General features: G+C 53.6%; 1 protein-coding gene and 1 long non-coding RNA gene across 3 annotated transcripts in view; both read left to right on the forward strand.

The window, feature by feature from the left end:
* The first annotated feature begins 973 nt into the window (after positions 1-973).
* Positions 974-23,561, forward strand: part of LOC147572762 (uncharacterized) — a 174,324-nt gene continuing 151,736 nt past the window's right edge. Inside the window, exon 1 of the long non-coding RNA XR_015246115.1 lies at positions 974-1,054. This is a non-coding gene — a long non-coding RNA (uncharacterized LOC147572762). The remainder of the gene's footprint in view (positions 1,055-23,561) is intronic.
* Positions 13,026-20,124, forward strand: ITPKB (inositol-trisphosphate 3-kinase B). 2 transcript variants are annotated; one of them, XM_086694166.1, is made up of 2 exons: positions 13,026-13,166; positions 14,473-20,124. In XM_086694166.1, the coding sequence occupies exon 2, from the start codon at positions 14,665-14,667 to the stop codon at positions 16,612-16,614; it is 1,950 nt and encodes a 649-aa protein (XP_086550292.1). In that variant the 5' UTR covers positions 13,026-13,166; positions 14,473-14,664; the 3' UTR covers positions 16,615-20,124. The 2 variants fall into 2 exon arrangements, with proteins under 2 accessions (XP_086550292.1, XP_086550293.1); XM_086694167.1 differs by lacking the exon at positions 13,026-13,166 and adding an exon at positions 13,404-13,904.

The following is a 23,561-nucleotide window of genomic DNA, read 5'->3' on the forward strand; positions in this document are numbered from 1 at the left end:
TGAAATCTCCCTTCTCTCGTTCCTGTTTTACCGTCTCATCTTTGAGTCCTTGTTCCACTGGATTCATTGTCTCGTCAGGCTGCAGAACAGGAAGAGATTCCCGTCTTCTGGAACTTTCTTCTGTTGTCTGCGTTCTGACTTCTTCTCATGCGGGCCTGACTTTTGCCTGCTACATTTCCCCCCTCCCTCCGTCTCCTGCTTTCATAGCTGCAATGTTCTCCCCATCCTGCTCCTGCTCTTGGAAGTGCATCCGTTGGTTTTATTTGCTCTGATGGGCTGCGGGTGACTCCTCGACTCTTCCCTCTTGTAACTGTGATTGGTTTGCCTTTCTCTCTCTGCATGTCGTTGTGGGGGTCGGGGGATCTGGGGGCGCAGGGACCTCAGTGGATGGAGTGTTGGCGGTAGGAAGCCGGGGTTCTGCTCCCTCTGTGAGATCGTGGAGTCAGAATCTCCTCCCCGCCAGGAAGAACACAGAAAGCTTTCATTGTCGCCAGGCTTAGCCGGTTGCCCTGGAACCTTCTCTTTGGTCAGAATCAGTCCTGCTGCCCACTCTCCACATTGTACCCCTTTCTCCCCAGCGGCCCTTTCTTCTACTTCTTAGTGGAGTAAATGCATACGGGTACCTACATGCTCAGCCTCTCTGGGCTTTGGGGGCATTAGAATCCTCAGGACCTTGTAGATTCTCTCTGCAGTTTCCAGGGGAGCAGGGACCAAGGCTAGGAGTCAACGACCAGCCCTCTCCAGCTTCCCTAATCCACCCAGCATCTTGTTTCTTGTCTCAATTAACAGCTTTTGAAGTTTATTGTCCTAGCTATCCCTCATTCCTGATATGATTGTTGTTGATGAATTTTTTTGCTTATTCTTTTAAGAAATTTTTAAACTGTTATTATTTTTGAGAGAGAAAGGGAGACAGAGCACAAGTTAGGGAGTGGCAGAAAGAGAGACAGAGAGACAGAATCCGAAGCAGACTCCAGGCTCTGAGCTGTCAGCACAGAGCCTGACGTGGGGCTCGGACTCACAAACGGCGAGATCATGACCTGAGCCGAAGTCAGATGTTTAACCAACTGAGCCACCCAAGCACCCAGGCACCCTGCATATCCTTTACTTTTTTGAGGCATCGGCAGTACAAGACTCTACAGGAAAGTTCCAATCTACTGTCCCATCCAGAATTCCTTTATCTGTTGCACGTTATCTGGCTACACCACGAGAATGTAAGTTCCATAAAGGCAGGAATCTTATTTGGTTTATCTGTATCCCTGAGTCCTACAATAGTGCTTGATGTATAGTAGGGGCCCAATAAATATTTGTAGGATAGATGGATGGTTGGATGGATGGATGGATGGACGGATGGTTGGATGGATGGATGGTTGGATGGACGGATGGATGGATGGTTGGATGGATGGATGGATGGATGGATGGATGGTTGGATGGGCAGATGGATGGATGGTTGGATGGATGGATGGATGGTTGGATGGATGGACGATTGGATGGATGGATGGATGGTTGGATGGACAGATCGTTGGATGGATGGATGGATGGATGGATGGTTGGATGGAGAAACAAGGAAATCAATTAGAAGGCCATCACCATAGCTTCACACAAAGATGCTGTGAGCCTGAACGATGGCAGCAGAAATGGGGAGGAGGGGGTGGATTTGAGAGATACTGAAACTGTAGTAGATACAGGTGGGTGAGGGGCAGTGAATCAGAAGGCCAGGCTGCTCCTCAAGGGAAACTGAAGACCCTAGGGTTTCCAGCTTAGATGAATGCGTGGTGTCATTAGGTTCTTAATGCAAAGAAGGAACACAAATATTGCAGAAAATGCTGGGTTGTTCACCTTGAACTTTCTGGGTCTGATATCACTGGACTGCCTTGGCGATGGGGCTGATGTTCAGGAAAGAATGGGGCTGGACAGAATCTGGGGCGTCATCAGCAAGGGTGAAGGTGAAGGCTCTGGGGTTAGACAAGACAGTGGGGCAGAGGAATGAACCACTTACCTGCATTTAAGGTGAGGGAGGGATCAGAGGCAAAGAAATCGGATTCCATCAAGCTCCAGGTCCCAGAAAATGTTTCCAGAAATAGAAAAAGTGGCCATGCAGACGAACGTCACGTTTGTGTCCGGTTTGACTTCCTCCAGGTCCACCTCCTTCCTGATTCTGCCATCACCCCCCGCCCCCGCAAGGGTTTCCAAAGTACAAGAAGAAAATGCAGATTTATACAATCTCAAAAATGTGAAACTACCGCCTTTAACAACAGGGATGGTTCGATTCTTTTTGCATACTCTCAAGTGCACAGTATGAGTCATCTGAAGTTCTGAAAATTCAGCAGGAACGAGGCATTTCAATACCCTACTTGGTGAAGTGAAGGGAGGTGTCGGTAGATGAGCACCAAGCAGGAAATGCTGAGTGTCAGACAGGGGAAGATCCCGGGAAGGCTTACAATTCAGGCTCTGGAAACAGTGACGTCAGCACAATTTGTGACTCTGAGACCGAGCCAGCTCTCTTGTTGCTGGGGACAGAGACCCAGCGTGGGGACACTTCCCAGAATCTCCCAGCCCCCCGCCCCCCACCCCACTCCCTTTGTCCTACAGCCTGGGACTTATTTCAGGGCTGGGTTGACGATTTCATCCTAAATCTGAATCCAGTCTCTGTGAGCTGCCCTCCCCCACCCCGGGGGGGGGGCATGTGACCTTTGCATCCTAGGTGTCATCACGGGAAGGGGACACTGGGGATTCGGGTCCAAGTGGAGTTGGTTGGACCCCAAGGGCCTTTTGGTACCGAATTGCCACGTGCAGATCTGAACCAGAAAGCATTGGGTGTGCGTTCCTGCTTTAGGAATCCTTAGCCTTCTCCAGTCAGCTAGCCAAGGCTTCAGAGGAAATTAATTGTCAAGGAAATTACAATTATCATCACCAGGAACAAGGATAGCTAGTTACTGCTAAACTAATACCAAGTTTTCTTTTTTTAAAAAAAGGTTTAATTTTTGAGAGAGAGACACACACACACAGAGCACAAGCAGGGGAGAGGCAGAGAGAGGGGGAGACACCGAATCCGAAGCAGGCTCCAGGCTCCGAGCCGTCAGCACGGAGCCCGACGTGGGGCTCGAGCCCATGAACCGCGAGATCATGACCTGAGCCGAAGTCGTTCGCTCAACGGACAGAGCCACCAGGCGTCCCTGTGATAGACTGACTTCTTTCTACATGTGATCTCACCCCCTCTTCATGACAACTCCTGGAGTACACGTGGTTATCATCCGCATTTAATTTCTGAGGAAGCATGTTCGCTATTTATTCCTTGGGTAAAATGTGTCTCTTGCTGGCTGCCCATTAAAAATGGTTTGAAAGCCGCTTGTCTAAGGCAGCGGAAAGCAGTAGTGGAGGGGGCGTTTGATTTCAAAATTCAGTTGATGTAGGACTTTAACGATGCGGGGTTTGCACACGATTTTATGTGTGCACACATCTAAGGAACTTTATCCTACAAAAAAGGCTGTCAGCACTTAGAGGTATTTGAGAACTCTTTTCCCTTAAAAAATGGGATAATGAGCTGGTAAACTTCGGGTTCTAGTAGTAAAATTACTCTACTGGGGCGCCTGGGTGGCTCCGTCGGTGAAGCGTCCGACTTCGGCTCAGGTCATGATCTCCTGGTTCGTGGGTTCGAGCCCTGCGTCGGGCTCTGTGCTGACTGCTTGCTCAGAGCCTGGAGCCTGCCTCGGATTCTAGGTCTCCTTCTCTCTCTGTTCCTCTCCCACTTGCACTCTGTCTTTCTCTCTCAAATTTAAAAAAAAAAAAAAAGCACTGAAAAGAAAAACCACTCTATCGAGTTGTAATCGACATACAAAAAGCCGACTGGATACGTGCACGGTCGCGGACGCGTGGGCCACAGAGAACATTGGTGGTGATGGCAGGGGGGAGGGGAGGCGGCTGCAGCGGTGGCCCCGACCAGCCTCCAGGGCCCAGGCATGGATGGAACTAGACCGCTTGGGCTCAGGAGCGTCCCCGTGTCCTGCCCCACTTTCTGCTGCCTGCCACCGGGAGCCCCGACCAGTACTGGGCTCTGCGGCTCGGCACTCACCGCCAGGAGCCCCAGCACCTGTGGCACGTGGGGGTGTGCAGGGCCAGCTGGGCAGGGAGCCACGGGACAAGCGACGGGCTCGCCAAAACCTTAGCCTCTCAGCATCTCCTTGACGGGAGCAGGCCGGCGTCCCCAGAACCCACAGCGGGAAACGTGTCACCTCTGGGTTTTTCGCAGCGTCCCTGCTCTTTGGAGAAGGTGTCTGTTCCAGACGCGATTGTGCATCTGGACATTCAGGCGCCTCCTTCCGACGGGTCTCCGCCCTCCACGTGATGTGAGCCATCCAGGCTGGTGGCGTTTTCACCACAGGGAGACGGACTCTGGACAGGAAGCTCTCGGCCCGAGGGACGACGGAATAAGTGAGAGACGTATGGATGGAGAGTCAAGTCAGGGGTCAGGGAATGACCTCGGGAGGAATTCCCACCTCTGAGTCCGCTGGGTTGGACTTGAGATGTCAACCATGGGGAACGAGGCTTCACGTCCCCCCAGTGTCCAGCACCGTGCGTGAACCGTCGCATGAACACTGGATCTGGAGGGGACCAGCCTGTTTTCGGGGCCTGGCGGACCTTCTGGAGGAGAGTGTGGCCCCAGAGCCCGGTCCTGGAGTGTCCACACCATGGAGAGGCGGGGGCGTCCTGCTGGTACCACCGAGGCAGCCTCAATGTTGGGTGTGTCTGTGCCACACTGAGACTCACGTCAAGTGTCAGATGACAAATCGGTGGGTTTTTTGTTTTTTAAGTTTATTGATTTTGAGAGAGTGGGAATGTGTGAGTCGGGGAGGGGCAGAGAGAGAGGGAGAGAGAGAGAATCCCAAGCAGGCTCCGAGCTGTCAGCCAGAGCCCGACACAGGGCTCGATCTCACGATGCATAACCGACTGAACCAACAGGTGCCCCGACTCCCTAGCATTTAAAAAAATTTTTTTTAATGTTTATTCATTTTTGAGAGACAGAGCTCGAGCAGGGTAGGGGCAGAGAGAGGGAGACACAGAATCCAAAGCAGGCTCCAGGCTTCCAGCGGTCAGCACAGAACCCGACGCGAGGCTCGAACTCACGAACTGCGAGATGGTGACCTGAGCCGAAGTCGGACGCTTAACCCACTGAGCCACCCAGGCGCCCCTGAACTGTAATCATTTCAAGGCTCAGCTCCCTTCTGAGTCTCAGTTCTCTCCGCTGAACTTGCTACCCCTCTATACTCCTTCATGTCCTCGTCTCCTCCTCCTCCTACCTGGAAAATGCACAAGTGGCTCGCTGGGTATATGAATGGCATTCCCAGCAGCGGCCAAGGCTGAAACGAGCCAGGCGCATGTCAGAGGAGGGCTAAGTTGGCTGCGGTGGTGGTGGCGAAGGACAAGCTCCAGAGACACGTGGAGCTTTGACCGAGGGACGTCCGCAAGCACTAGAGATAGAATCTCGTGTCGCTGGTACTGTCCCTTCACTGTGGGGGATAAGCAGGGCCCAAGGACTTCCTCTTTCTGCTGGAGATGGCCGCCGATTTTGTGTTAGAACATTACAGGGTGACCTGTCCCGAGACGTGGTTCTTCAAGCCCCAGTGTGTAAACTAAACTTCCTCCCTGTTCCTAAGTATCAAATGATGGGACAGGCTTCACTCGAAGACTCTCCCGGGCTCTCCTGGGCTTGCTGATTGTGGCCGCTGGTATCCAAACTGCAAAGAAAAAAAGAAAATTGTCTTATAAATTTCATGGCAGGGGGGTGCCCCGCTGGCTCCTTTGGGGGAACGTGTGATTCTTGATCTCAGGGTCGTGAGTTCGAGCTCCACGTTGAGTGTAGAGATTACTTAAAACTAAAATCTATAAAAAAATTTTTCTTAATGTATATTTATTTTTGGAGAGAGAGAGAGAGAGAAAGAGAGAGAGGTGAGTGGGGGAGGGACAGAGAGAGAGGGAGACACAGAATCCGCAGCAGGCTCCAGGCTCTGAGCTGTCGGCACAGAGTCCAACGCGGGGCTCGAACTCACAGACTTCGAGATCGTGACCTGAGCCGGAGTCGGACGCTTAACCCACTGAGCCCCCCCGGGTGCCCGAAAACTAAAATCTTAAAACAATTATGCAGATAACTTTCACGCCCTGGATGCCTTTTCTCAGCACTGATTTTTGTCACAGGAGCGGAGAGGCTGGGGCAGAGACAGGCCCTGTGCGCTGGAGGGTCTCCCTGGAGAGGGGGCGTATGGCCTACAAAACCATAGAGCCGATATCTGAAACCAGCAGCAAATGACTCAGTTTAGATGTAAACGAAGCGCTGACACCACATTTCAACATGAGGGTTTACCTCGGCCAAGTTCACAGGCAGATATGAGAGTCAGGGGTACATCTTTTCAATCTGACTCTTATCAGGGCACGGCTGATTCCAGACAGCAAAAAAAATATATACACATATGTGCAAAAACCACTGGTTCAGATAACGGCCAATCCATGGCTTTTGGGTCTCTGTCCTTGGGTCAGGGCCAGCCCAACCGTGCGGAAATCAGTTACTCGAGTGGTTGAGGAGTCAGTTTGAAAGCAGAGGGTTGTCTCGGGGTCCGCGATGGATTAGATACCTGGATGGATGTCATGCTCTGCTACGGGAACGTTCCCAATCAGCCCCGCTGCCCCTTTCCAGGACCCGGTGTTACAATCCTTCCCATTTTCCGGAGCTCAAAACTGAGGCTCAGAGAGTTTCGGTTACTTGCCTCGGGACCACATAATGTTCCTGATGGGCACACGGGCCTCGGCTCCTACCCTGGGAGCCCCCACCGGCCTGGTGCCCAGTTCACACCCAACAGCCCAGGACATGAAGAAACGGATGAATGGTCTGCTGCATTACCCAGATCAAGGGGAAGGTGAGGGACAAGTGAAGAAGTTTCCAGAAGGCCAGGGCAGAGGTGAAAGGCAGTATGAAGATCCTTCCTTGTTTGCAGCCTTGGCCCGAGCCGGATGGGAGAAGGTGCGGTAACTTCCCTTAGGGACCCAACTCGGCCTCAGCCGTGCCTCGGGCTGTTGGTGTTTGGGGAACTTTGGAAGGAAGATTTATTTCACTCCAGGAGTAGAGGCGAAGGGAAGAATGATGGAGGCCTCATCCAATCCCTCCCCCGCCCGCCCCCCCCAGCCAAGCTCCGCCCTCCTGCTGTCTGGGACGTGGGAGGGGGCAGCTTTCCTGGTGGTGCCCAGTCCTCTTTTCTTACCCCCCCGAGTGATGAGGTTGTTTGACTCATCCATTGTTTTGATTTAATAAACATGTATAGATAGATATACTGTGTGGGGGGCTAACACCGAAGGCGGGAGAGATCTATAGATCGGGGGGCCCTCTCCTTGAAGAGCTCACTATCCGGTAGGGAACAAAGGAAGGCAGGGAGACTGAAGATTACCACATATGGCATCAAATAATTTTCTAGAGTTAGAGATGGAGGGAAAGCAGAACACAGAGTCATTCCATGAAATATACACGAGTGCATCACCAAGGAAGGACTTAACATTCTACCCAAAGGGATGTTCGGTGTCGGGCACTGGGCTTTGCCGTAGAACGGGGCCCGTAACATCGTCATCCATCCACAGCTATTTTTTTATTTATTTAAAAAATTATTCTGGGGCGCCTGGGTGGCTCAGTTGGTTAAACCATCAACTTTGGCTCGGTTCGTGATCTCACGGCTCACGAGTTTGAGCCCCACGTTGGGCTCTGTGCTGACAGCTCAGAGCCTGGAGCCTGCTTGGGATTCTGTCTGTCTCTCTCAAAAATAAATAAACACTTAAAAAATTTTTTTTGAAGTTTATTTATTTATTTTGAGAGAGAGAGAGGGAGAGAAAGTGCAAGCAGGAAAGGGGCAGAGAGAGAGGGAGAGACACAGAATCCCAAGCAGGCTCTGTGCAGAGCTCAAACTCATGAACCGGGAGATCATGACCTGAGCTGAGATCACGGGTCAGACACTTAACCGACTGAGCCACCCAGGCGCCCTCGTTTTTTCAAACATTTTTTTAAAGGCTCTGTGCGGAGCTCAAACTCATGAACCGGGAGATCATGACCTGAGCTGAGATCATGGGTCAGACACTTAACCAACTGAGCCACCCAGGCGCCCTCGTTTTTTCAAACATTTTTTTAAAGTTTGTTTATTTACTTATTTAGAGTGAGAGAGCGGGGGAAAAGGAAGAGAGAGAAGGACAGAGAGAGAGAATCCCAAGCAGGATCCTCACTGTCAGCGCAGAGCGTGATGTGGGGCTCGAACCCATGAACCAAGAGATCTTGACCTGAGCCGAAATCAAGAGTCGGAAGCTTAACCAACTGAGCCACCCAGGCGTCCCAAGGCACCCGTGTTTTTTAAAAACCACATTTATGGACTTATAGTCTGTATGCAGTAAAGTGCATATATTTGACACTTTATACGTTGGTCTGTTTTCACTTGTGAAGTCAGCCCCTCAATCAAGGCGGTGAACAGATCCATCACGTCCCAAAGTATCTTCGTGCCGTTTTGTCTTCCCTGTCTCCTGCCCCTCCCTACCGCCCTCCATATTCCGGCAGCCAACAATCAGCTTTCTGTTACAGACTTGCCAGTGTTCTAGAATTTTCTACAAATGGAATTATACAGTGGGTACTCTGCCCTGTCTGGCTTCTTTCACTCGGTATGATCCTGTTGAGAGGCATCTGTGCTGTGTGTTTATCAATAATTTATTTCTTTTCGTTGATGGGCGATATTCCACTGCATAGATAGACTGCGATCTCTTTATCCATTCGCGTGTTGAAGGGTATTTGGACTGTCTCTCATTTTGTGGTCAATTCAGATAAAGCTGCTATGCACATTTGTGTACAAATCTTCATACGGACATCTGCTTTCGTTTGTCTTGGGCCAACACCTACGAGTGGAATGGTGTATGTTTAGCTTTTTAAGAAACTGTCAAACTGTTTTCCAAAGTGGTCAGCTCACTGATGTTCCCACTGGCGGCGCGCGAGAGCTGACCCCCGCCACGTCCTCGCCAAGTACGCTTTTAAAATTGTGTTTCACTGTGGTTCAATTCACGTTTCCCTGTGGACTGCTGATGTCGAGAATCTTTTCAATGTGTCTTCGCCACTTGCGTGACTCCTTGGATGAGGTGTCAGCCCAGATTTTCGCGGGTTTTTATGTTCTCTGATTATCGAGTTGTGAGAGTTCTTTATGTATTCTAGATACAAGTCTTTTTTTTTTTAATTTTTTTTTTAACATTTATTTATTTTTGGGACAGAGAGAGACAGAGCAGGAATGGGGGAGGGGCAGAGAGAGAGGGAGACACAGAATCGGAAGCAGGCTCCAAGCTCCGAGCCATCAGCCCAGAGCCTGACACGGGGCTCGAACTCACGAACCGCGAGATCATGACCTGAGCTGAAGTCGGATGCTTAACCGACTGAGCCACCCAGGCGCCCCTAGATACAAGTCTTTAATCAAATATACACTGTGTGGGGAGCCTGGGTGGCTCAGTCAGTTAAGCGTCCATGACTCTTGATTTCAGCTCAGGTTGTGATCTCACGGTTTGTGAGCTCAGGCCCTACATGGGACTCTGCACTGTCATCCGGAGTCTGCTTGGGATTCTCTCTTGCTCTCTCTTTGCCCCGCCCCTGCTCCTGCACAGGCTCTCCCTCTCTCTCTCTCTCCCTCTCTCTCAAAATAAATAAATAAACATTTAAAAATATATACACACTTTACCTACATTTTATTTCAGTGTGTACCTTGTCTTTTCATCTTTTTAAGAAGAGCATTTAATTTTAATGTAGCCCAATTTGTGAATTTTATTTATTTTGCGGATCATGCTTTTGGTGTCATGTCTAACAAGTGTTCGCTCAACTGAAGGTCCAAAAGATTTTTTCTTATGTTTCCTTCTAAAAGTTTTGTGGTTAGGTTTTACACTTAGATGTATGAGTCTTTTCTTTTAAGGTGAGAGAGAGAGAGAGACAGAGAGAGATTGAGATTCTTAAGCAGGCCCCATGCCCAGCACAGAGCCAACACAGGACTTGGTCCCGTGACTCTGGGATCATGACCTGAGCCGAAATCGAGTCAGACGCTTAACCAACTGAGCCACGCAGGCACCCCGGTTTGTGAGTCATTTTGAGTTAATTTTTGTATATGGTACATGATGTGGATTGAAGTTCTTTTTTTTTTTTTTATATGAATATCCAGTTGTTCCTTCGTTATTTGTCAAAAGAAGTCTTTCCCCACTCTTCTGCACCGTGTCAAAAATCACTTGTCTCCATACGTACTGGTCTATTTCTGGACTCTATTCCGTCATGATCGTCTATTTGTCTAACTTTATGCCAATACCGTTATGCCTTGGTAGTTATAGCTTTAAAATAAGTCCTGGGGTGCCTGGGGGGCTCAGTCAGTTGAGCATCCGACTTCGGCTCAGGTGACGATCTCACGGTTCGCGGGTTTCAACCCCGCGTCGGGCTCTGTGCCGACAGCTCAGAGCCTGGAGCCTGCTTCGGATTCTGTGTCTCCCTCTCTCTCTGCCCCTGCCCCACTCACTCTCTGTCTCTCTCTAAAAAATAAAATAAAAAACTTAAACAAAAATGTACAATAAGTCCTGAACTCAGAGAGTGGTGGTCCTTTTTTCAAAGCTCTTCCCATGATTCCAGATCCTTTGTATTTCCCTGTGAAGCTTACAATCAGCTTGTCAGTGTCTACAAAAGTAAAAACTTTCTGGGACATCGATCGGAATTGCGGAGACTGGACATCTGAACAGTAGCGAGTTTTCCAGTTTGTGCACGCCGAGGATCTTCTGTCCTTGTACCTAGGCCTTCAAATTCCATCAGTAGTGTTCGGAAGTTTCCATGGTATCTATCGTCTTACACACTTTCTGTCATGTCCATTCCTATGTAGTTCATAGTTTGCGATGCTATTAGAAATTATTATTCTTTATTTTATTATTATTTTTTAATGTCTATTTTTGAGAGAGAGAGAGAGAGAGAGAGCGTGAGCAGAGGCGGGACAGAGAGAGAGGGAGACCCAGAATCCGAATCAGGCTCCAGGCTCCGAGCCGTCAGCACAGAGCCCGATGCGGGGCTCGAACCCACCAACCGTGAGATCGTGACCTGAGCCGAAGTCGGAAGCTCAACCGACCGAGCCACCCAGGCGCCCCAGAAATTTTTTCTTAATGCCCGCCCCTGACCAGCTGCTGGCTGCCTTCTGAGCAAAAATTCTTCAGCCTAATTGTCCATTACAGAAGCCGGAATGCCTCCGTTCTGGGAAAGGCCGGTGATGTCTTTTCATGAGGTGACAGTGAGATTTCCCAGGGACTAGCGAGCGAAATTTCCACGTTCACCGTATGCATTGCTGCGCCTTCCAGTTGCTTTCGCCGTGGCATCTGACATGGGTCTTTGCATCTCCTAGAAGAGCCAGAAAGTCCACAGAATGGGTCGCCCGGGAACGGGCAATTCCCCTTTTTCGCCACTAGGGAACCGAATTGGGGTCAAGGATAGGCCTTAGTGACTGCCCAGATCCCGACTCAATACCTGAATAAAGTCTGGGCCCTTTTTATTTAGCTCCATTGTGGGTGGGAGACTGACTAGGCTCAATCCATTCATGGCATATTTGGAAGAAAAAAAAAAATTACGAAGGACCCAAAGTGTCTGATTCCCAGAAATTCTTAGCTGAAGGATCTCTTGGTGTCAGATTTAACGTGAGCGTCTTCCTGGCGGAGCCAACAGACTGCTCTGTTCACTTGAACAGTATCGTTCCGTAAACAAGCAAGAGATGTATTTGCGACAAACAGAGTCAAAATTTCCATCAAAATGGTAGCTAATAGGAATAGAAGGACTGATTCAGGCTTTCAATTTTTAAATCTCCCCAGCCTGGCAGCTGTGTTTTCATTCTTTCTACTAAATGCTGTCGTTTAGGATTTAGGGCATTATGGAAGAAAAAAAAAAAAAAAAAAACCAACACCAAAACACCAAAAAACCAAAATCTCTTGCAGCACCAGAACTCAAATGGGGTAGGATTCTCCACCCGGGGGTGGGGGGGTGGTGGTGGTATGGACTGTTGCATCCACACTTTTTTTTTTTTTTTTTTTTTTTGCTGATGGTGGGGGGAAAGGGATCCTGAAAATGATCCAGCTACGAGAGCCCGAGCAAGGGGGGGGGTCTCAGGTTTCTTCCTTTCAGGACTATCCTTTTTCTTAAAATAACTTTGAGAATGAAGTGCAAAACTATGCCCATGTCACATCTACTGTGACAGATAAGTGTGCAGCGTCCAGGCATGTTTATACAGCCAGCAAGTGCTCTGCAAAACCATGAACAGCTCACAGCCCAACAATCTTCCAAAACACGATGCGATGCATTTAAAAGATCTGCAGCTTTGCAGGAGGCGCCCACAAAGTACCTTCTTTGAATTTGCATATTTGTGTAGAGAACACACACGGTTGATAGAGGATCTGAGCTAGTTTTAAATGCTCAAAAGGTCCCCCTGAGTTGCTTTGCTTAAATGCACACTCAAAACTTTATTAAAAACATTTTTCAAAAATAAGCAAGACATCAGTAAGGCTCGGTGGAGGGGTGGAAAATGGATCGTATATCTTTAACCCGCAGAAGTTAAAAGGCTTTTATTTTTTTTGTTGTCAGCTAACAATGGAAACTTTTTTTTTTTTTTTTAAGTGTTTCCCTCCCTCGGTCTTGCCAAGCAATAGAAAAAAAAAAAAAAAAAAGAAGAAAAGAAAAACTTGTTCCGCTGAGTTCAACCCCAGACGGGCTCACAACTTCCTTCCTGCTTTCCTCCCCCAAGCCCCCGCCTTTCTCCCTCCTCCCCCTCCCTCCTCCTCCCTGCCTCCTCCCCACTCCCCCCCACATTTTTTTTTTTTTTTTAAATCGCACATTGAACAAACACTGAAGTAGCCTAGCAAACACTGACAGGGCTAGTATCTGCACGGCCGAGAAGGGCGTGCGGGGCCGGCCCGGCGGATCCTCCGCGCCATCGCCGGCCCCTGCCCGGGAGCTCTCTCTCCCCGCGCTCGGGCTCCCCGTGTTTGTCTTCCGTAGCCAGCCGCGGACGTCGACCCTCAGCTTTTTCACTTTCCGAGCCATCTTGTTCCTACGAGGTCTGCGTCCCTGGGCCATACCGTCCGCACGGGCCCGGGCAGCTGAGGAATCGCAGGTAAGTTTGGCGGCTTTTTCCCGGCTCTCGCCTCCGAGCCCTCTCTCCCCTCCCCTGCCCCGGAGCGAGCGAGCCCGGGCGTTCTGGAAGAAGAGCGCAGAGATGGGCTGCGGGGGGCGCCGACTGGGAGGGCGGCGGGGGCAGGGGCAGGGGCAGGGGCGCGGGCAGGGGAGGCGGGACGGGGTCGGGCCGTGTCTCGCGCTCGCCTTCCGGGCCGCTTGGCTCCTCGCCGCCCTCCCCGCGCGCTCGGGGCGTCCTTGGCACTGGGCGGCCGGGCCGCTGGGCCGGCGCCGGGCGCGGCTGCCCAGGATGCGGACGAGCCCGGCCCTCGGCCGCGCGGCGCGGCGTGGGGAGCGGAGCCGGGGCTCCCTCCGGGCTGCAGGCGCGCGGGCCCCGGGGTTCCTCCGAGTGGGCGCGGGTCCCGGAGCCGCAGAAGTAGCCGCGTCCTGCGGCACAGGGCGTGCGGAGGGCTGCACACACACACACACACACACACACACACACACACACACCCCTCCGCAGGGGGCGACGACAGGGGGCGGCGAGTAGTGGTTCCGGTACAGGGGACCGGCAGCGCCTCGGCCCCGGGCGCGCGCAGGCGCGCCCACACTCACAAAACACACTTGTTTGGGGGACCGGCGACAAGGCCGGTGTTGGAAAATGCCTCGGCTGCGGCCCCGCCGCGCGCCTGGGCCTTCGTAGGCCGAGGGATCCGGCCCCAAGCCCGGGGTCCGGGAGGCGAGCGGCCGGCGCGCGGGAGTTCCCCCCACCCCCACCCCGAGCCCCGAGCAGGTAGCGGCTGGGGAGGCAGGTTCCCTCCCGAGCGGGTCCCCGAGGCCAGAGACGGTGGAGCGGCGGAGGCTGCAGCCCAGGGGCGGGCTTCCCTTCCACCCGACCTGAGCCGCATTTGCTGGGGGCGAGGAGCCCCGCGGACGCGGACGGGGCGTCCGCACCCTCGGGGAGATCCGAGCCAGCCGCGCCCCGCTCGCAGCTCACTTGGGGACCCAGTGGCCGCCCGTCCGCGTGGCTCCGGGGGGGAATCTTAGAAGGTGGAATTTGTAGCGACCCCCGAGCGCGTCGCAGCCTGGGGGGGGGGGGGTGGGGGAGGGGTGGAAGCGCCCTCGGGAGACCCACGCCCGCGGCCGGGCTCTAGTCCGCGCCGCGCCGCGCACTCCCGGGAGCTGACACGTCCGGTGGCACCCCATCCCCGACAGACTGGGCTTCCGCGGTGGCGATCGCGACCCCCCTCCCCATCCCCCGGCCCCTGCCCTCCGGGGTCCTGACTCTCTTCCTTGTGTCTCCACAGCGGCGCGGTCGTGTATGGAGCTCTGGGCGGGGGCTGAGCCCTCGGTGTTGCCCCCCGCCCGCAGCCCGGGCCATGCCCCCGCCTGCGCGCGCCGAGCCGCGGCCGCCGGGCCTGCGGGGCTGAGCCGGGGGCCGCGCGAGGAGGAGGCGCCGGCGGCGGAGCCCGGGCCGGAGCCGCGGCGGCCCCAGTACTATGGCTGTGTACTGCTATGCACTCAACAGCCTGGTGATCATGAATAGCGCCGACCAGGTGAAGAGCGGCGGCCCCGGGCCCAGCAGCAGCGAGACGCCCCCGCCGCCGGGTAGGGCGGCGCTGAGCCCCGGCAGCGTCTTCAGCCCCGGGAGAGGCGCCTCCTTCCTCTTCCCCCCAGCCGAGCCGCTGTCGCCCGAGGAGCCCGGGAGCCCCGGGGGCTGGCGGGGCGGCCGGCGCAGGCTGAGCGGCGGCGGTGGCGGTGGCGGCGGCGGCGGCGGCGGCGTGGGCAGCCCGAGTTGGGCGGGCCGCCCCAGAGGGGATGGGCGGCAGGTGGTGAGCGCCGGCTCCCTCTCCCCTCCCGGGCCGGAGGAGGCCAAGAGGAAGCCGCGAATCCTGCAGCGCGAGTTGCAGAACGTGCAGGTGAACCAGAAAGTGGGCCTGTTCGAGGCGCACATCCAGGCGCAGAGCTCCGCCGCTCAAGCGCCCCGCAGCCCGCGTTTGGGCAGGGCTCGCTCGCCCTCGCCGTGCCCCTTCCGCAGCAGCAGCCAGCCCCCGGGAAGGGTGCCGGCTCAGAGCGAGGAACGGAGGACAAAGTCGTTGGGGGAGCAATGTCCAGAGACAGCGGAGGCCGGCTCCGGCCGGAGAGGAAGGGCGCCGGGCCAGTGCCTCTCCGAGGGCGAGGAGGGGGTGGTGCCCTTCCCCGGCCCGGCCGTCCCCCCAGGATCAGGGGCTCAGGGCCCAGCGGCTTCTGCGGTGGAGAAGGGGATCCCTGCCAGACCCCACTGTGGCTCACCCAGAGCTATGCAAACTGACCAGAGGGTCTCTCCGCCTTTGGGAGCGCGCAGCAGCCAAGTTCCCCCGGCGGGGCTGATCCGCGTGAACGTGGTGACGTCCACAGAAGTGGCAGTGAGAACCACATCCAGTGGGCCCCACCAGCCACACGACCCTGGCCTCACTGAGCCGGCTGAGAGGCCCCGCGAGCTTGGGGGTGTGCGCCCCCGGGGGTCTCTGGCCCAATGTCTCGGGCAGCCTCTGAGCGGAGAGAAGAGCCCAGCCCCAGAGAGGGGTGGGCCCTGCAGCCCAGAGCCCCCTGGGAAGGTGGAGGACGGAGATCTGCCCGGTGGCGGCGTGCGGGGCCCCGGGGCGCCTGAACCCCGAAGGCCGGAGGACAGGACTGTGAACGCGCAAAGCTCGGAGCTTTCTGAATCCCGGAGCCGGGTCAAGCCATCTCCAGACCTGGGTTCAGTAGGCCCTGCGGCGGCCCAGGGTGGGGCCCCGGTGGTCGGGGAGCCTCGGTGGCGCTCCAGCGGAGTGGATGAAGGGTCTCTGACACCCGGCCTGCTTGGGGGCAGCCGCTCAGCCCAGCCAGCGACCCGGGAGGAGGAGGCAGGAATTCCCTGTGGCGCGATGCTGGAGCCTTTGCCCTGCTGGACATCCGCGAAAGATCTGAAGAAACCTCAGTGCCTTCCTGGAGACAGGGTGGGTGTGCAGCCTGGGAGCTCCAGGGCTTGGCTGGGCCCCATGGAGGAAGCCCGGGCCTGGACGTGTGGCACAGGAATACAGCCACAGGGGACTTGGGGAAGCCAGCCGCCTGATGGAGACGCCCATCCCAGCCCAGAGCTGCTGTCCCCGGATCCGAAGGACAAGCCCTCCCCGAGAGAGGCCCGCAGCCCCAGCAATATACCTGCCGTCATCATTACCGACATGGGTGCCCAGGAGGACCAGACCGTGGAGGAGGTGCAGGGAAGTCCCCGGGGCACCTTGCCCCTGAGGAAACTGTCCTCTTCGTCTGCCTCCTCCACTGGCTTCTCCTCTTCCTATGAGGACTCGGAGGAGGACATCTCCAGTGACCCTGAGCGCTGCCTGGACCCCAACTCTGCCTTCCTGCATACCCTGGACCAGCAGAAGCCCAGAGTGGTAAGTCTTGTTCAGAGATTTTCCTTTAACTAGTTTTTACCCCCCTGTTTTTCTTCCTTTCTACTGAGTCTCTCTTGGAGACTCTTGATCCATGCCCTGGGGCAGTCACAACTTACAATCCTCTGCAGGTGCATTTGCAGGGGGGCGGGGGGGGGGGAGTGCTAGGCACTGACTGTGCACTTTGCAGCTTGGACAGTGAATCGAGTCACTTCGATCACTATTTCCACATACGTGTTAAAAAACAATTTTTTAACGTGCCTCTCTGGTAGGTCGCCATTCACTTCTTGGGGAGATAATATTCATGAGTATTACCAAAAACTTCCTGATTAATCCCCAAAGATCATAAACAGAGCTGCTGACTAGCTTTTTCGTCTGATGAGGTGAAACACTTAATTCTGCGATACCTTTAGGCGGAGGGAGACTGAGCAGGTCATGGAATTAACCCAGCTTCTAGGGACAGGCCAAGGCAAATGAGCGATGGGATTCTCTGCTGGGGCCCCGAAAGCTGTGGGTGTGCTTGTGACCGGTCTGTTGGGTGCAGAACGACCTAGCCTCAGGTAGCAAAGTCAGGACACTGCAGTGTTTGTGGGACCAGTGTAACTGAGATACAGGTTTGGTGTGTGAATTAAAAACAAAACCATGCTTTGCGCTAAGCAGACAGTTTTTAAAATACCAGAATGTTATGTTTGGTTGAACTGCCCGAGACAGGCACTGGGTGTTACCTCTGGGGTTGATAACTCCTAATAGATGTGCCTGGTGGCTGGTGTAGGTGCATTTCAGATCCGTTTTCAACTGCGTTTCATCATACTGACATCCTGTTCTGGCTGTGGCGGTGGACAGACGGGAGTTTTATTTCTATAACATAGTCAATCTCAGGCCTAGGCTGTTTTCACTCTTAGGATCAGAGCATCTCACGGAAGATGTTAAGAGTCGACGCTATCACTTCTGAAAAGGTCTGGACTTTCTCTTAGCTTTTCCAGAGTATGGGGAATTTCCTAGGTCTTGTGCAACCCCGGGGTGGGGGGGGGGGAAGGAAGTCTGCATTTTCTTGTAGCAGGTAGCTTTCTGATTTCATTTTAAATAGCATGGACCGTTCATTGTACCACAGTTCACTTCAGCCACAGCCACGGAGAACTGTGGGTTTGCACCTCGCGTCCTTCTCTAAGGCATTTTGGACCTTAACGCAGGTTCCTCTGTGACTCCCCCTGGAGAAATCACAGTTGTGGGCATTTCTTTTCTTGAAGCTCCACTTTCTGCTGATGAGGCGGGGGCAAATGTCTGTGCAAAGTCTGGCCCCGATCAGCCTGGCGTTTTGTGGCGGGACGGGGCTGCGGGCACGGGACACACGCATACCATCTTGGAGGAGGCATGGTGTGCCTGGAAGGAGCGAGACAGGCGGGTGAAGGGACTGCCTCTCACTGCGGGCGCAGTTCGCATTTCTCTGCCTTCCTGCCCACGGTCGCAGGCCTGGTGGAGGAGAGACGGTCCTCGGCTCTTTTGCCATTTGCTTTTCAACCCCCACCCCGCCCCCCAACCCCGCACGCCAGAGCTGCTTCGACTTCTTCTCCAGCCTTGCATTCGGCTTCTCTCGTGATGGATTAGCGGCTCCTGTTGGCTAGTTCTCAAAACAGCCTCCGTGTCCCAGTGTCTGCGGAGGACTCTCGTCCGGGAAGCGAGTTAAAGGCGAGATGAGGCACGACAGGTGCTGACTCTTTTTGTTCATTTGCCAACCGAGGGAGCGGACGTTTGAGTGGCGTTGCGTGAGCTCACAGGTCCAGAGGCGGGAGTGAGGCCTGCGGGTGGGTTAGGGTTGGGTGGGCCAGCCTGCCTCCCACCTCTGCAAGGTTTTCGGACACCCACGGAGCGGAGCCAGGGAAAAATCCCCTGCCGGCTTCACTCTGAGTCACGTGAGGCCGACGGGGCGTGCGTGGGGGAGGGGGCAGGGCGGGTAACCAACTGGAAATTATGGGATCCTAGGGACTTTTCAGCTTCTGGTTGAGTGCTTGCGCGCTAAGCCAAGTTTTCTTTCTCTTGTACAGACTTTTGGTGGAGCCTCATCTGGGGCCCCAAAACACCTTCTTGGGTCAAACATCACTTGATTATCCGAGATTGATATTTTGTCCACGGGAGGCCAGACGGCTTGATGGGCTGGGCCTTGATGGGCTGGGCCTTCTGGCGGGGCCCTCAGGGCTTTGCGGGGGAAACCTGGGTGTCGCCGTCTTCTGAGGGGCCAAGGACCGGGGTCCTCTCTCCCCTCCCGGCTCCGCCGCTCCTGTCTGTAGGGCTGCCCTGCCCCACCGGTGCACACACCCTCGCACGTTCACACTCACCCCTGCTCACACCCACGCATGCTCACCCTTGCCCTCTCATGTTCACCCTCTCACACACCCTCACACCTGCTCGCTCACACCCACCCGTACACACAGGCTTGAAATTGCACGTTCAGCCTGGCCCTCGGACCCACACTGAGAATGTTTTATGCTGCTCTGCCTCTCCCCGGAGTGAAGCCTTTTCTGCCTGGAGCAGCAGGTGCCTTACTCGTGCGGAGGAGTGGGTTTGTGACGCTGTGCGGGCGGTGGCGGGGCGGGGGGGGGGGGGATGCTGAAGCTGGTGACTTTGTTAGCTCCCGCTGGGTCTCCCGCCACCCTGGGGCCAGTGCACGAAATCCATGGGCCCTCCCTGTGGTTCAAAACAAAGTGAAGAGCAGGTTGTTTGGAAACGCGCTCTGAAAGTTGCCTGGCCATTCAGATGACGCACGATGGCAGGGGCCTTTTTACTGGAAGGGAATGTGGGCAGCAGGCCGGTCTCTCCTTTGCTTCCGGGGGTGGGAGCTGCACAGACATCCTCAGAAACGTGCAGAGTGCCTCAGGCCTTTCCTTCAGCGTGGGCTTTGCTTCTGATGAGCCTGACAGGTGCCTGCCCCTGCCCCGGAAGGTTCCAAGGTTTTGCACCTGCCTGTCTGTTCGTGAAAGATCAGAGGCTTGAAATGTGCTCAGAAGTGACAGCATCGCCTGCCTCATGTTCCGAGGGCTTGCATTCAGGCCCATCCCCACTACTGTTCTCTGCCATCTGAAGAGAAGCGAATTGCACCAGCGAGGATGGTGTCCTTGCTTTTGTCCTGTGAGACGACTACAAATTAATCAGCAGTTCCTTACTTTCCTCTGTCTTCCCATTAAAAGTATCTGGGCCATTGAAACGCCAGGCTTAAAGGGTACGTTAAAATATGCATCCAGCTTGGGGCGCCTGGGTGGCTCAGGCAGTTGAGCATCCAACTTCGCTCAGGTCATGATCTCGCGGTTTGTGGGTTCGAGCCCCCCGTCAGGCTCTGTGCTGACAGCTCGGGGCCTGGAGCCTGCTTCTGATTCTGTGTCTCCCTCTCTCTCTGCTCCTCCCTGGCTCACACTCTGTCTCTCTCTCAAAAATCAACAAAGATTTTTTAAAAATTAAAAAAAAACCATGCACGTGGCTGACTTTAAAAAGTGGATTTTATTGATTTATTCCAAAATTGCAGTATCAGTGACGTGTGCCTGAAACAAAACAAAACACTGGCTACGGACCCGGGGAATACATAAAGAAGTATCTTCTAAAATCCTTCCAAAATCCTTGCCTTCTTTGTGCTTACTGTTTTTTAAGGGCCACTGGAAATTTGTTTCTTTTTCTTTTTCTTTTTTAATATTGAGTAGTTCTGTGTTTTTGTTTTTGTTTTAGTGAAAAACTAACTCTGACATGCGGTAAAAATTCAAACAGTTTAAAATGGTTTTATGTGGTTTTGAAAAATGTAAAACCTTTATTTTGGGTAAGTCAAGTTAAAATTTAGAAACGTTTCCAGGGGTACTTAGAAAAAAATCAATCTAATGGTGAGTACTCTTAGAGAGAAAATTCTTTTCTGGATGAGTATACTGAAGGCTCAGATCTGTGGGGTTCGGGGTCCAGGCTGCACGCGCTATTTTCTGGAGATGGGGCCCCCCTTTTTTCTCTCGGGGAAGATCTTTCTGGTGAGGCCTCAGCACCCCGAGTCATTTATGTAAGGCTCAGGTGTTAGCCTGATCTGTTTAGGGATGAGGAAACCGAGACTCAGACAGAGAAGGAGGCCCAAGGTCCACCTCCCTGACTCAGTTTCCTCCTTTTGAAATGTACGTATTGTGTGAAGATGCTCTCGTGGAGATACTCGATCTCCGTCTAGGGCTGTCTCTGTGACGATATAATTCTAGACTTTTGCATCAAACCTGGAGTAGGCGAAGAATGCGGATGCCGAGGCCCAAACCGGGCACGTTTAATTTCGTGCTTTTGCTGAAGACCCATCAGTTGATCCGCCCCTCTTCCTCTCTTTACCGGAAGACTGGTTCTTTGTAATATCGCATTGAAAAAGCGTCACACGTTGTCAGTACCATACCCAAGATTCTCATTAATAATCAGACTGCTATTTAGAGGCGGTTCTGATCGGAGGCCAGAACGTGAACCTGAGAAGTCAAAGAGACATTCTGTTATCTGAGGGCTTTGACTCCCGCAGATATTTAAGTTTGGAAACAGACTTGGACTGCACAGAGCCAGAACATCCCTTCCGACGATCGTGTTACCAGAGGCGACGAGGTATCGAGAAAAAGCGAGCCGAACGGTGAGGCGTTGTAGAAACGCAGCTCAAGCCGTACTTGGCCTTCAGGTTTGACAAGAAAAACGTATTACGCTAGTCAGTTGCTGCTTTCAGAGAAAGGCCTTTCAGGTGTCCCGTGAATCATTTCCAGAACTTTTGTTCTTTACGTGCTGCCGTCATTTTTCTGATTTTTGTTGGCACACGCCTGCCAAGTGTAGTTACAGATTTGATGTAGTTCTGTGCGAGCTCCTAGGAGGATTGGTAACATTGCCGAGGCTTATTCTATTCTGCCGGGTTGCGACTCACTTACCCGAAGGCAGAATGTGAAAGTACTTAATGGGAAGAATTTTCTATCTTGGTAGAAAAGACTTTCAGGTCCTCCGCCGGTGACTCGAGATTAATTCGGGACGTCCTGCGTGGTGTCGTCGCACCTCCGGCGTGGAAAATGCTACGGGTTTTGAGGGGCAACGAAGTTCTGCACTCCAGGCCCTCACATCCATGATTTGCAGTGATATTTTTTTTTCTCCTGACCAGGTAGAATTGACAATGGAAAAGATGGCTTTTTCACAAATCCGGGAGCACACTGTTTCGGAAATCAAACCAAACACAAATGTGGACTCTTTCATAATATGAAAAGGCATTTAGAGGGCCAACTGCCATTTTTGTAAAGCATATTTATTTTGAGAGTGAGCGAGAGAGAGAGAGAGAGAGAGAGAGAGAGTGTGCGCGTGCGATGGGGGGAGGGGCAGACAGGGGGAGAGAGAGAATCCCAAGCAGGCTCCGCACTGTCGGCGCAGAGCCCCATTCGGGGCTCGAACTCACGAACCGTGAGATCATGACCTGAGCCGAAATCAAGAGTCGGACGCTTCACTGACTGAGCCGCCCAGGCACCTGCCCGACTGCCATTTTAACATGTGGATGTTTGGGATTTTGTATGTCCGATTCTCCCGAGACCGTGCGCCCTTCCTGTGACGGCCGGCATGCTGTGAGCTTCGTGACTCGAGGTCATTGGCGCTATAGGCGGTCTCAACACCTGGAGCAGGAACACCCAGCATTGTGGCGCTCCCTCCGACCAGCGGGTCCAGCGCACCTGGCCGTGGAGGCCACCGTGGAGGTCTGGAGGAAACTGCTGTCCTGGTCCCGTGACCCTGCAGTCACAGTCAGCTTGCGGGGGTTCTGCCACCAGCCTGAGTCTCACTGTGGTCCTGCCAGACATCTGGTGGTTCATTTTTCCAGGAGGGAGCTATTATTTTAAAGACGGTGCGGGTCTCCGTGGCTGGAAGGCACCCTGAATGTGTTTGATCTCATGAGGATGTTGAGCCTCTGTTCTTGATATTAAAAAACTAGCAACCACACTGGGGCGCCTGGGTGGCTCCATCGGTTAAGCGTCCGACTCTTGATTGTGGCTCAGGTCATGCTCTCACAGCTCATGAGTTCGAGCCCCGCATCGGGCTCTGTGCTGACAGCTCAGAGCCTGGAGCCTGCTTCGGATTCTGTGTCTCCGGCTCTCTCTGCCCTTCCCCTGCTCGCGCTCTGTCTCTCTCTCAAAAATAAATAAACATTAAAAAAAAATAAGAAGAAGAGCTTTACTATAGCGTATGTAGTTAGCATGATATAAATCCTAGAGCTCGATTCCTCCAATACCCACATTTTACCGGTGAGAACAGCAAAGCCGAAGAATATTCAGTACAGTGGCCAGACCCACATTTACATTCTTCTTTTTGCTTTAAAAACGTGGCTAGTGGATAAGCTCCTTAATCCCCCTGGGAGATCCTCCTTTGCTTTAAATACAGTGCATGTTTTCAAAACCTTTGTGAAATGGTTGGGGGAATGAATGAATGAATGAGAGACAGTATCTCTGCTGCGTTACCTGCGCATGAAGGAAATATAGAATCTTCTAGAAGATGGAGAACGATGAAAGGGGAAAAAGAACAATGAAGACCAGCTCACTCCTTCTGTGACCTTACGGCCACACGGTTCAGGGTGCCCGACTGGGGTGTAGGCGACTTGGTGAGATCCCAGTGTGCCCCTGGCCCTGCGGAACATGGCGAGAGCAGGGGTGACCCCCCAGCCTGCTGCGAGCTGAGTGAAGGTGGGTTTGTGAGAGTGCCTAGCGCCGCGCCTGGCTCGCAGGAGAGGCTCCAGCGGTGTCAGTCGAGGTGGGATCGGGAGACATTCTGAGTATCGGGGCCGCATCTGGAAAATTCCTTGGGCCCCTTGCAAGAAATGCCCTGTGGCAATCCTGGGATGGCGTTTCCATGTGGTGAATCTCCCTCCGCCACAAGGGCTGGGATGAAATGAATTTCTCAGAGACCACAGTTCGCAGGCCGTCGTGGAAACACAGGCGTTTCGTGCAGCGGTGGTCACGGGACGTCGAGAGCAAGGCCGG

This window comes from Puma concolor, chromosome E4 (assembly GCF_028749965.1).
Source record: "Puma concolor isolate L17-30 chromosome E4, mPumCon1.1.hap2, whole genome shotgun sequence".
In the NCBI taxonomy this organism is placed as follows: Eukaryota; Metazoa; Chordata; class Mammalia; order Carnivora; family Felidae; genus Puma; species Puma concolor.

Excerpts from the sequence above, each read along its gene's own strand:
- ITPKB (XM_086694166.1), top strand. The coding sequence starts at position 14,665 with ATGGCTGTGTACTGCTATGCACTCAACAGCCTGGTGATCATGAATAGC.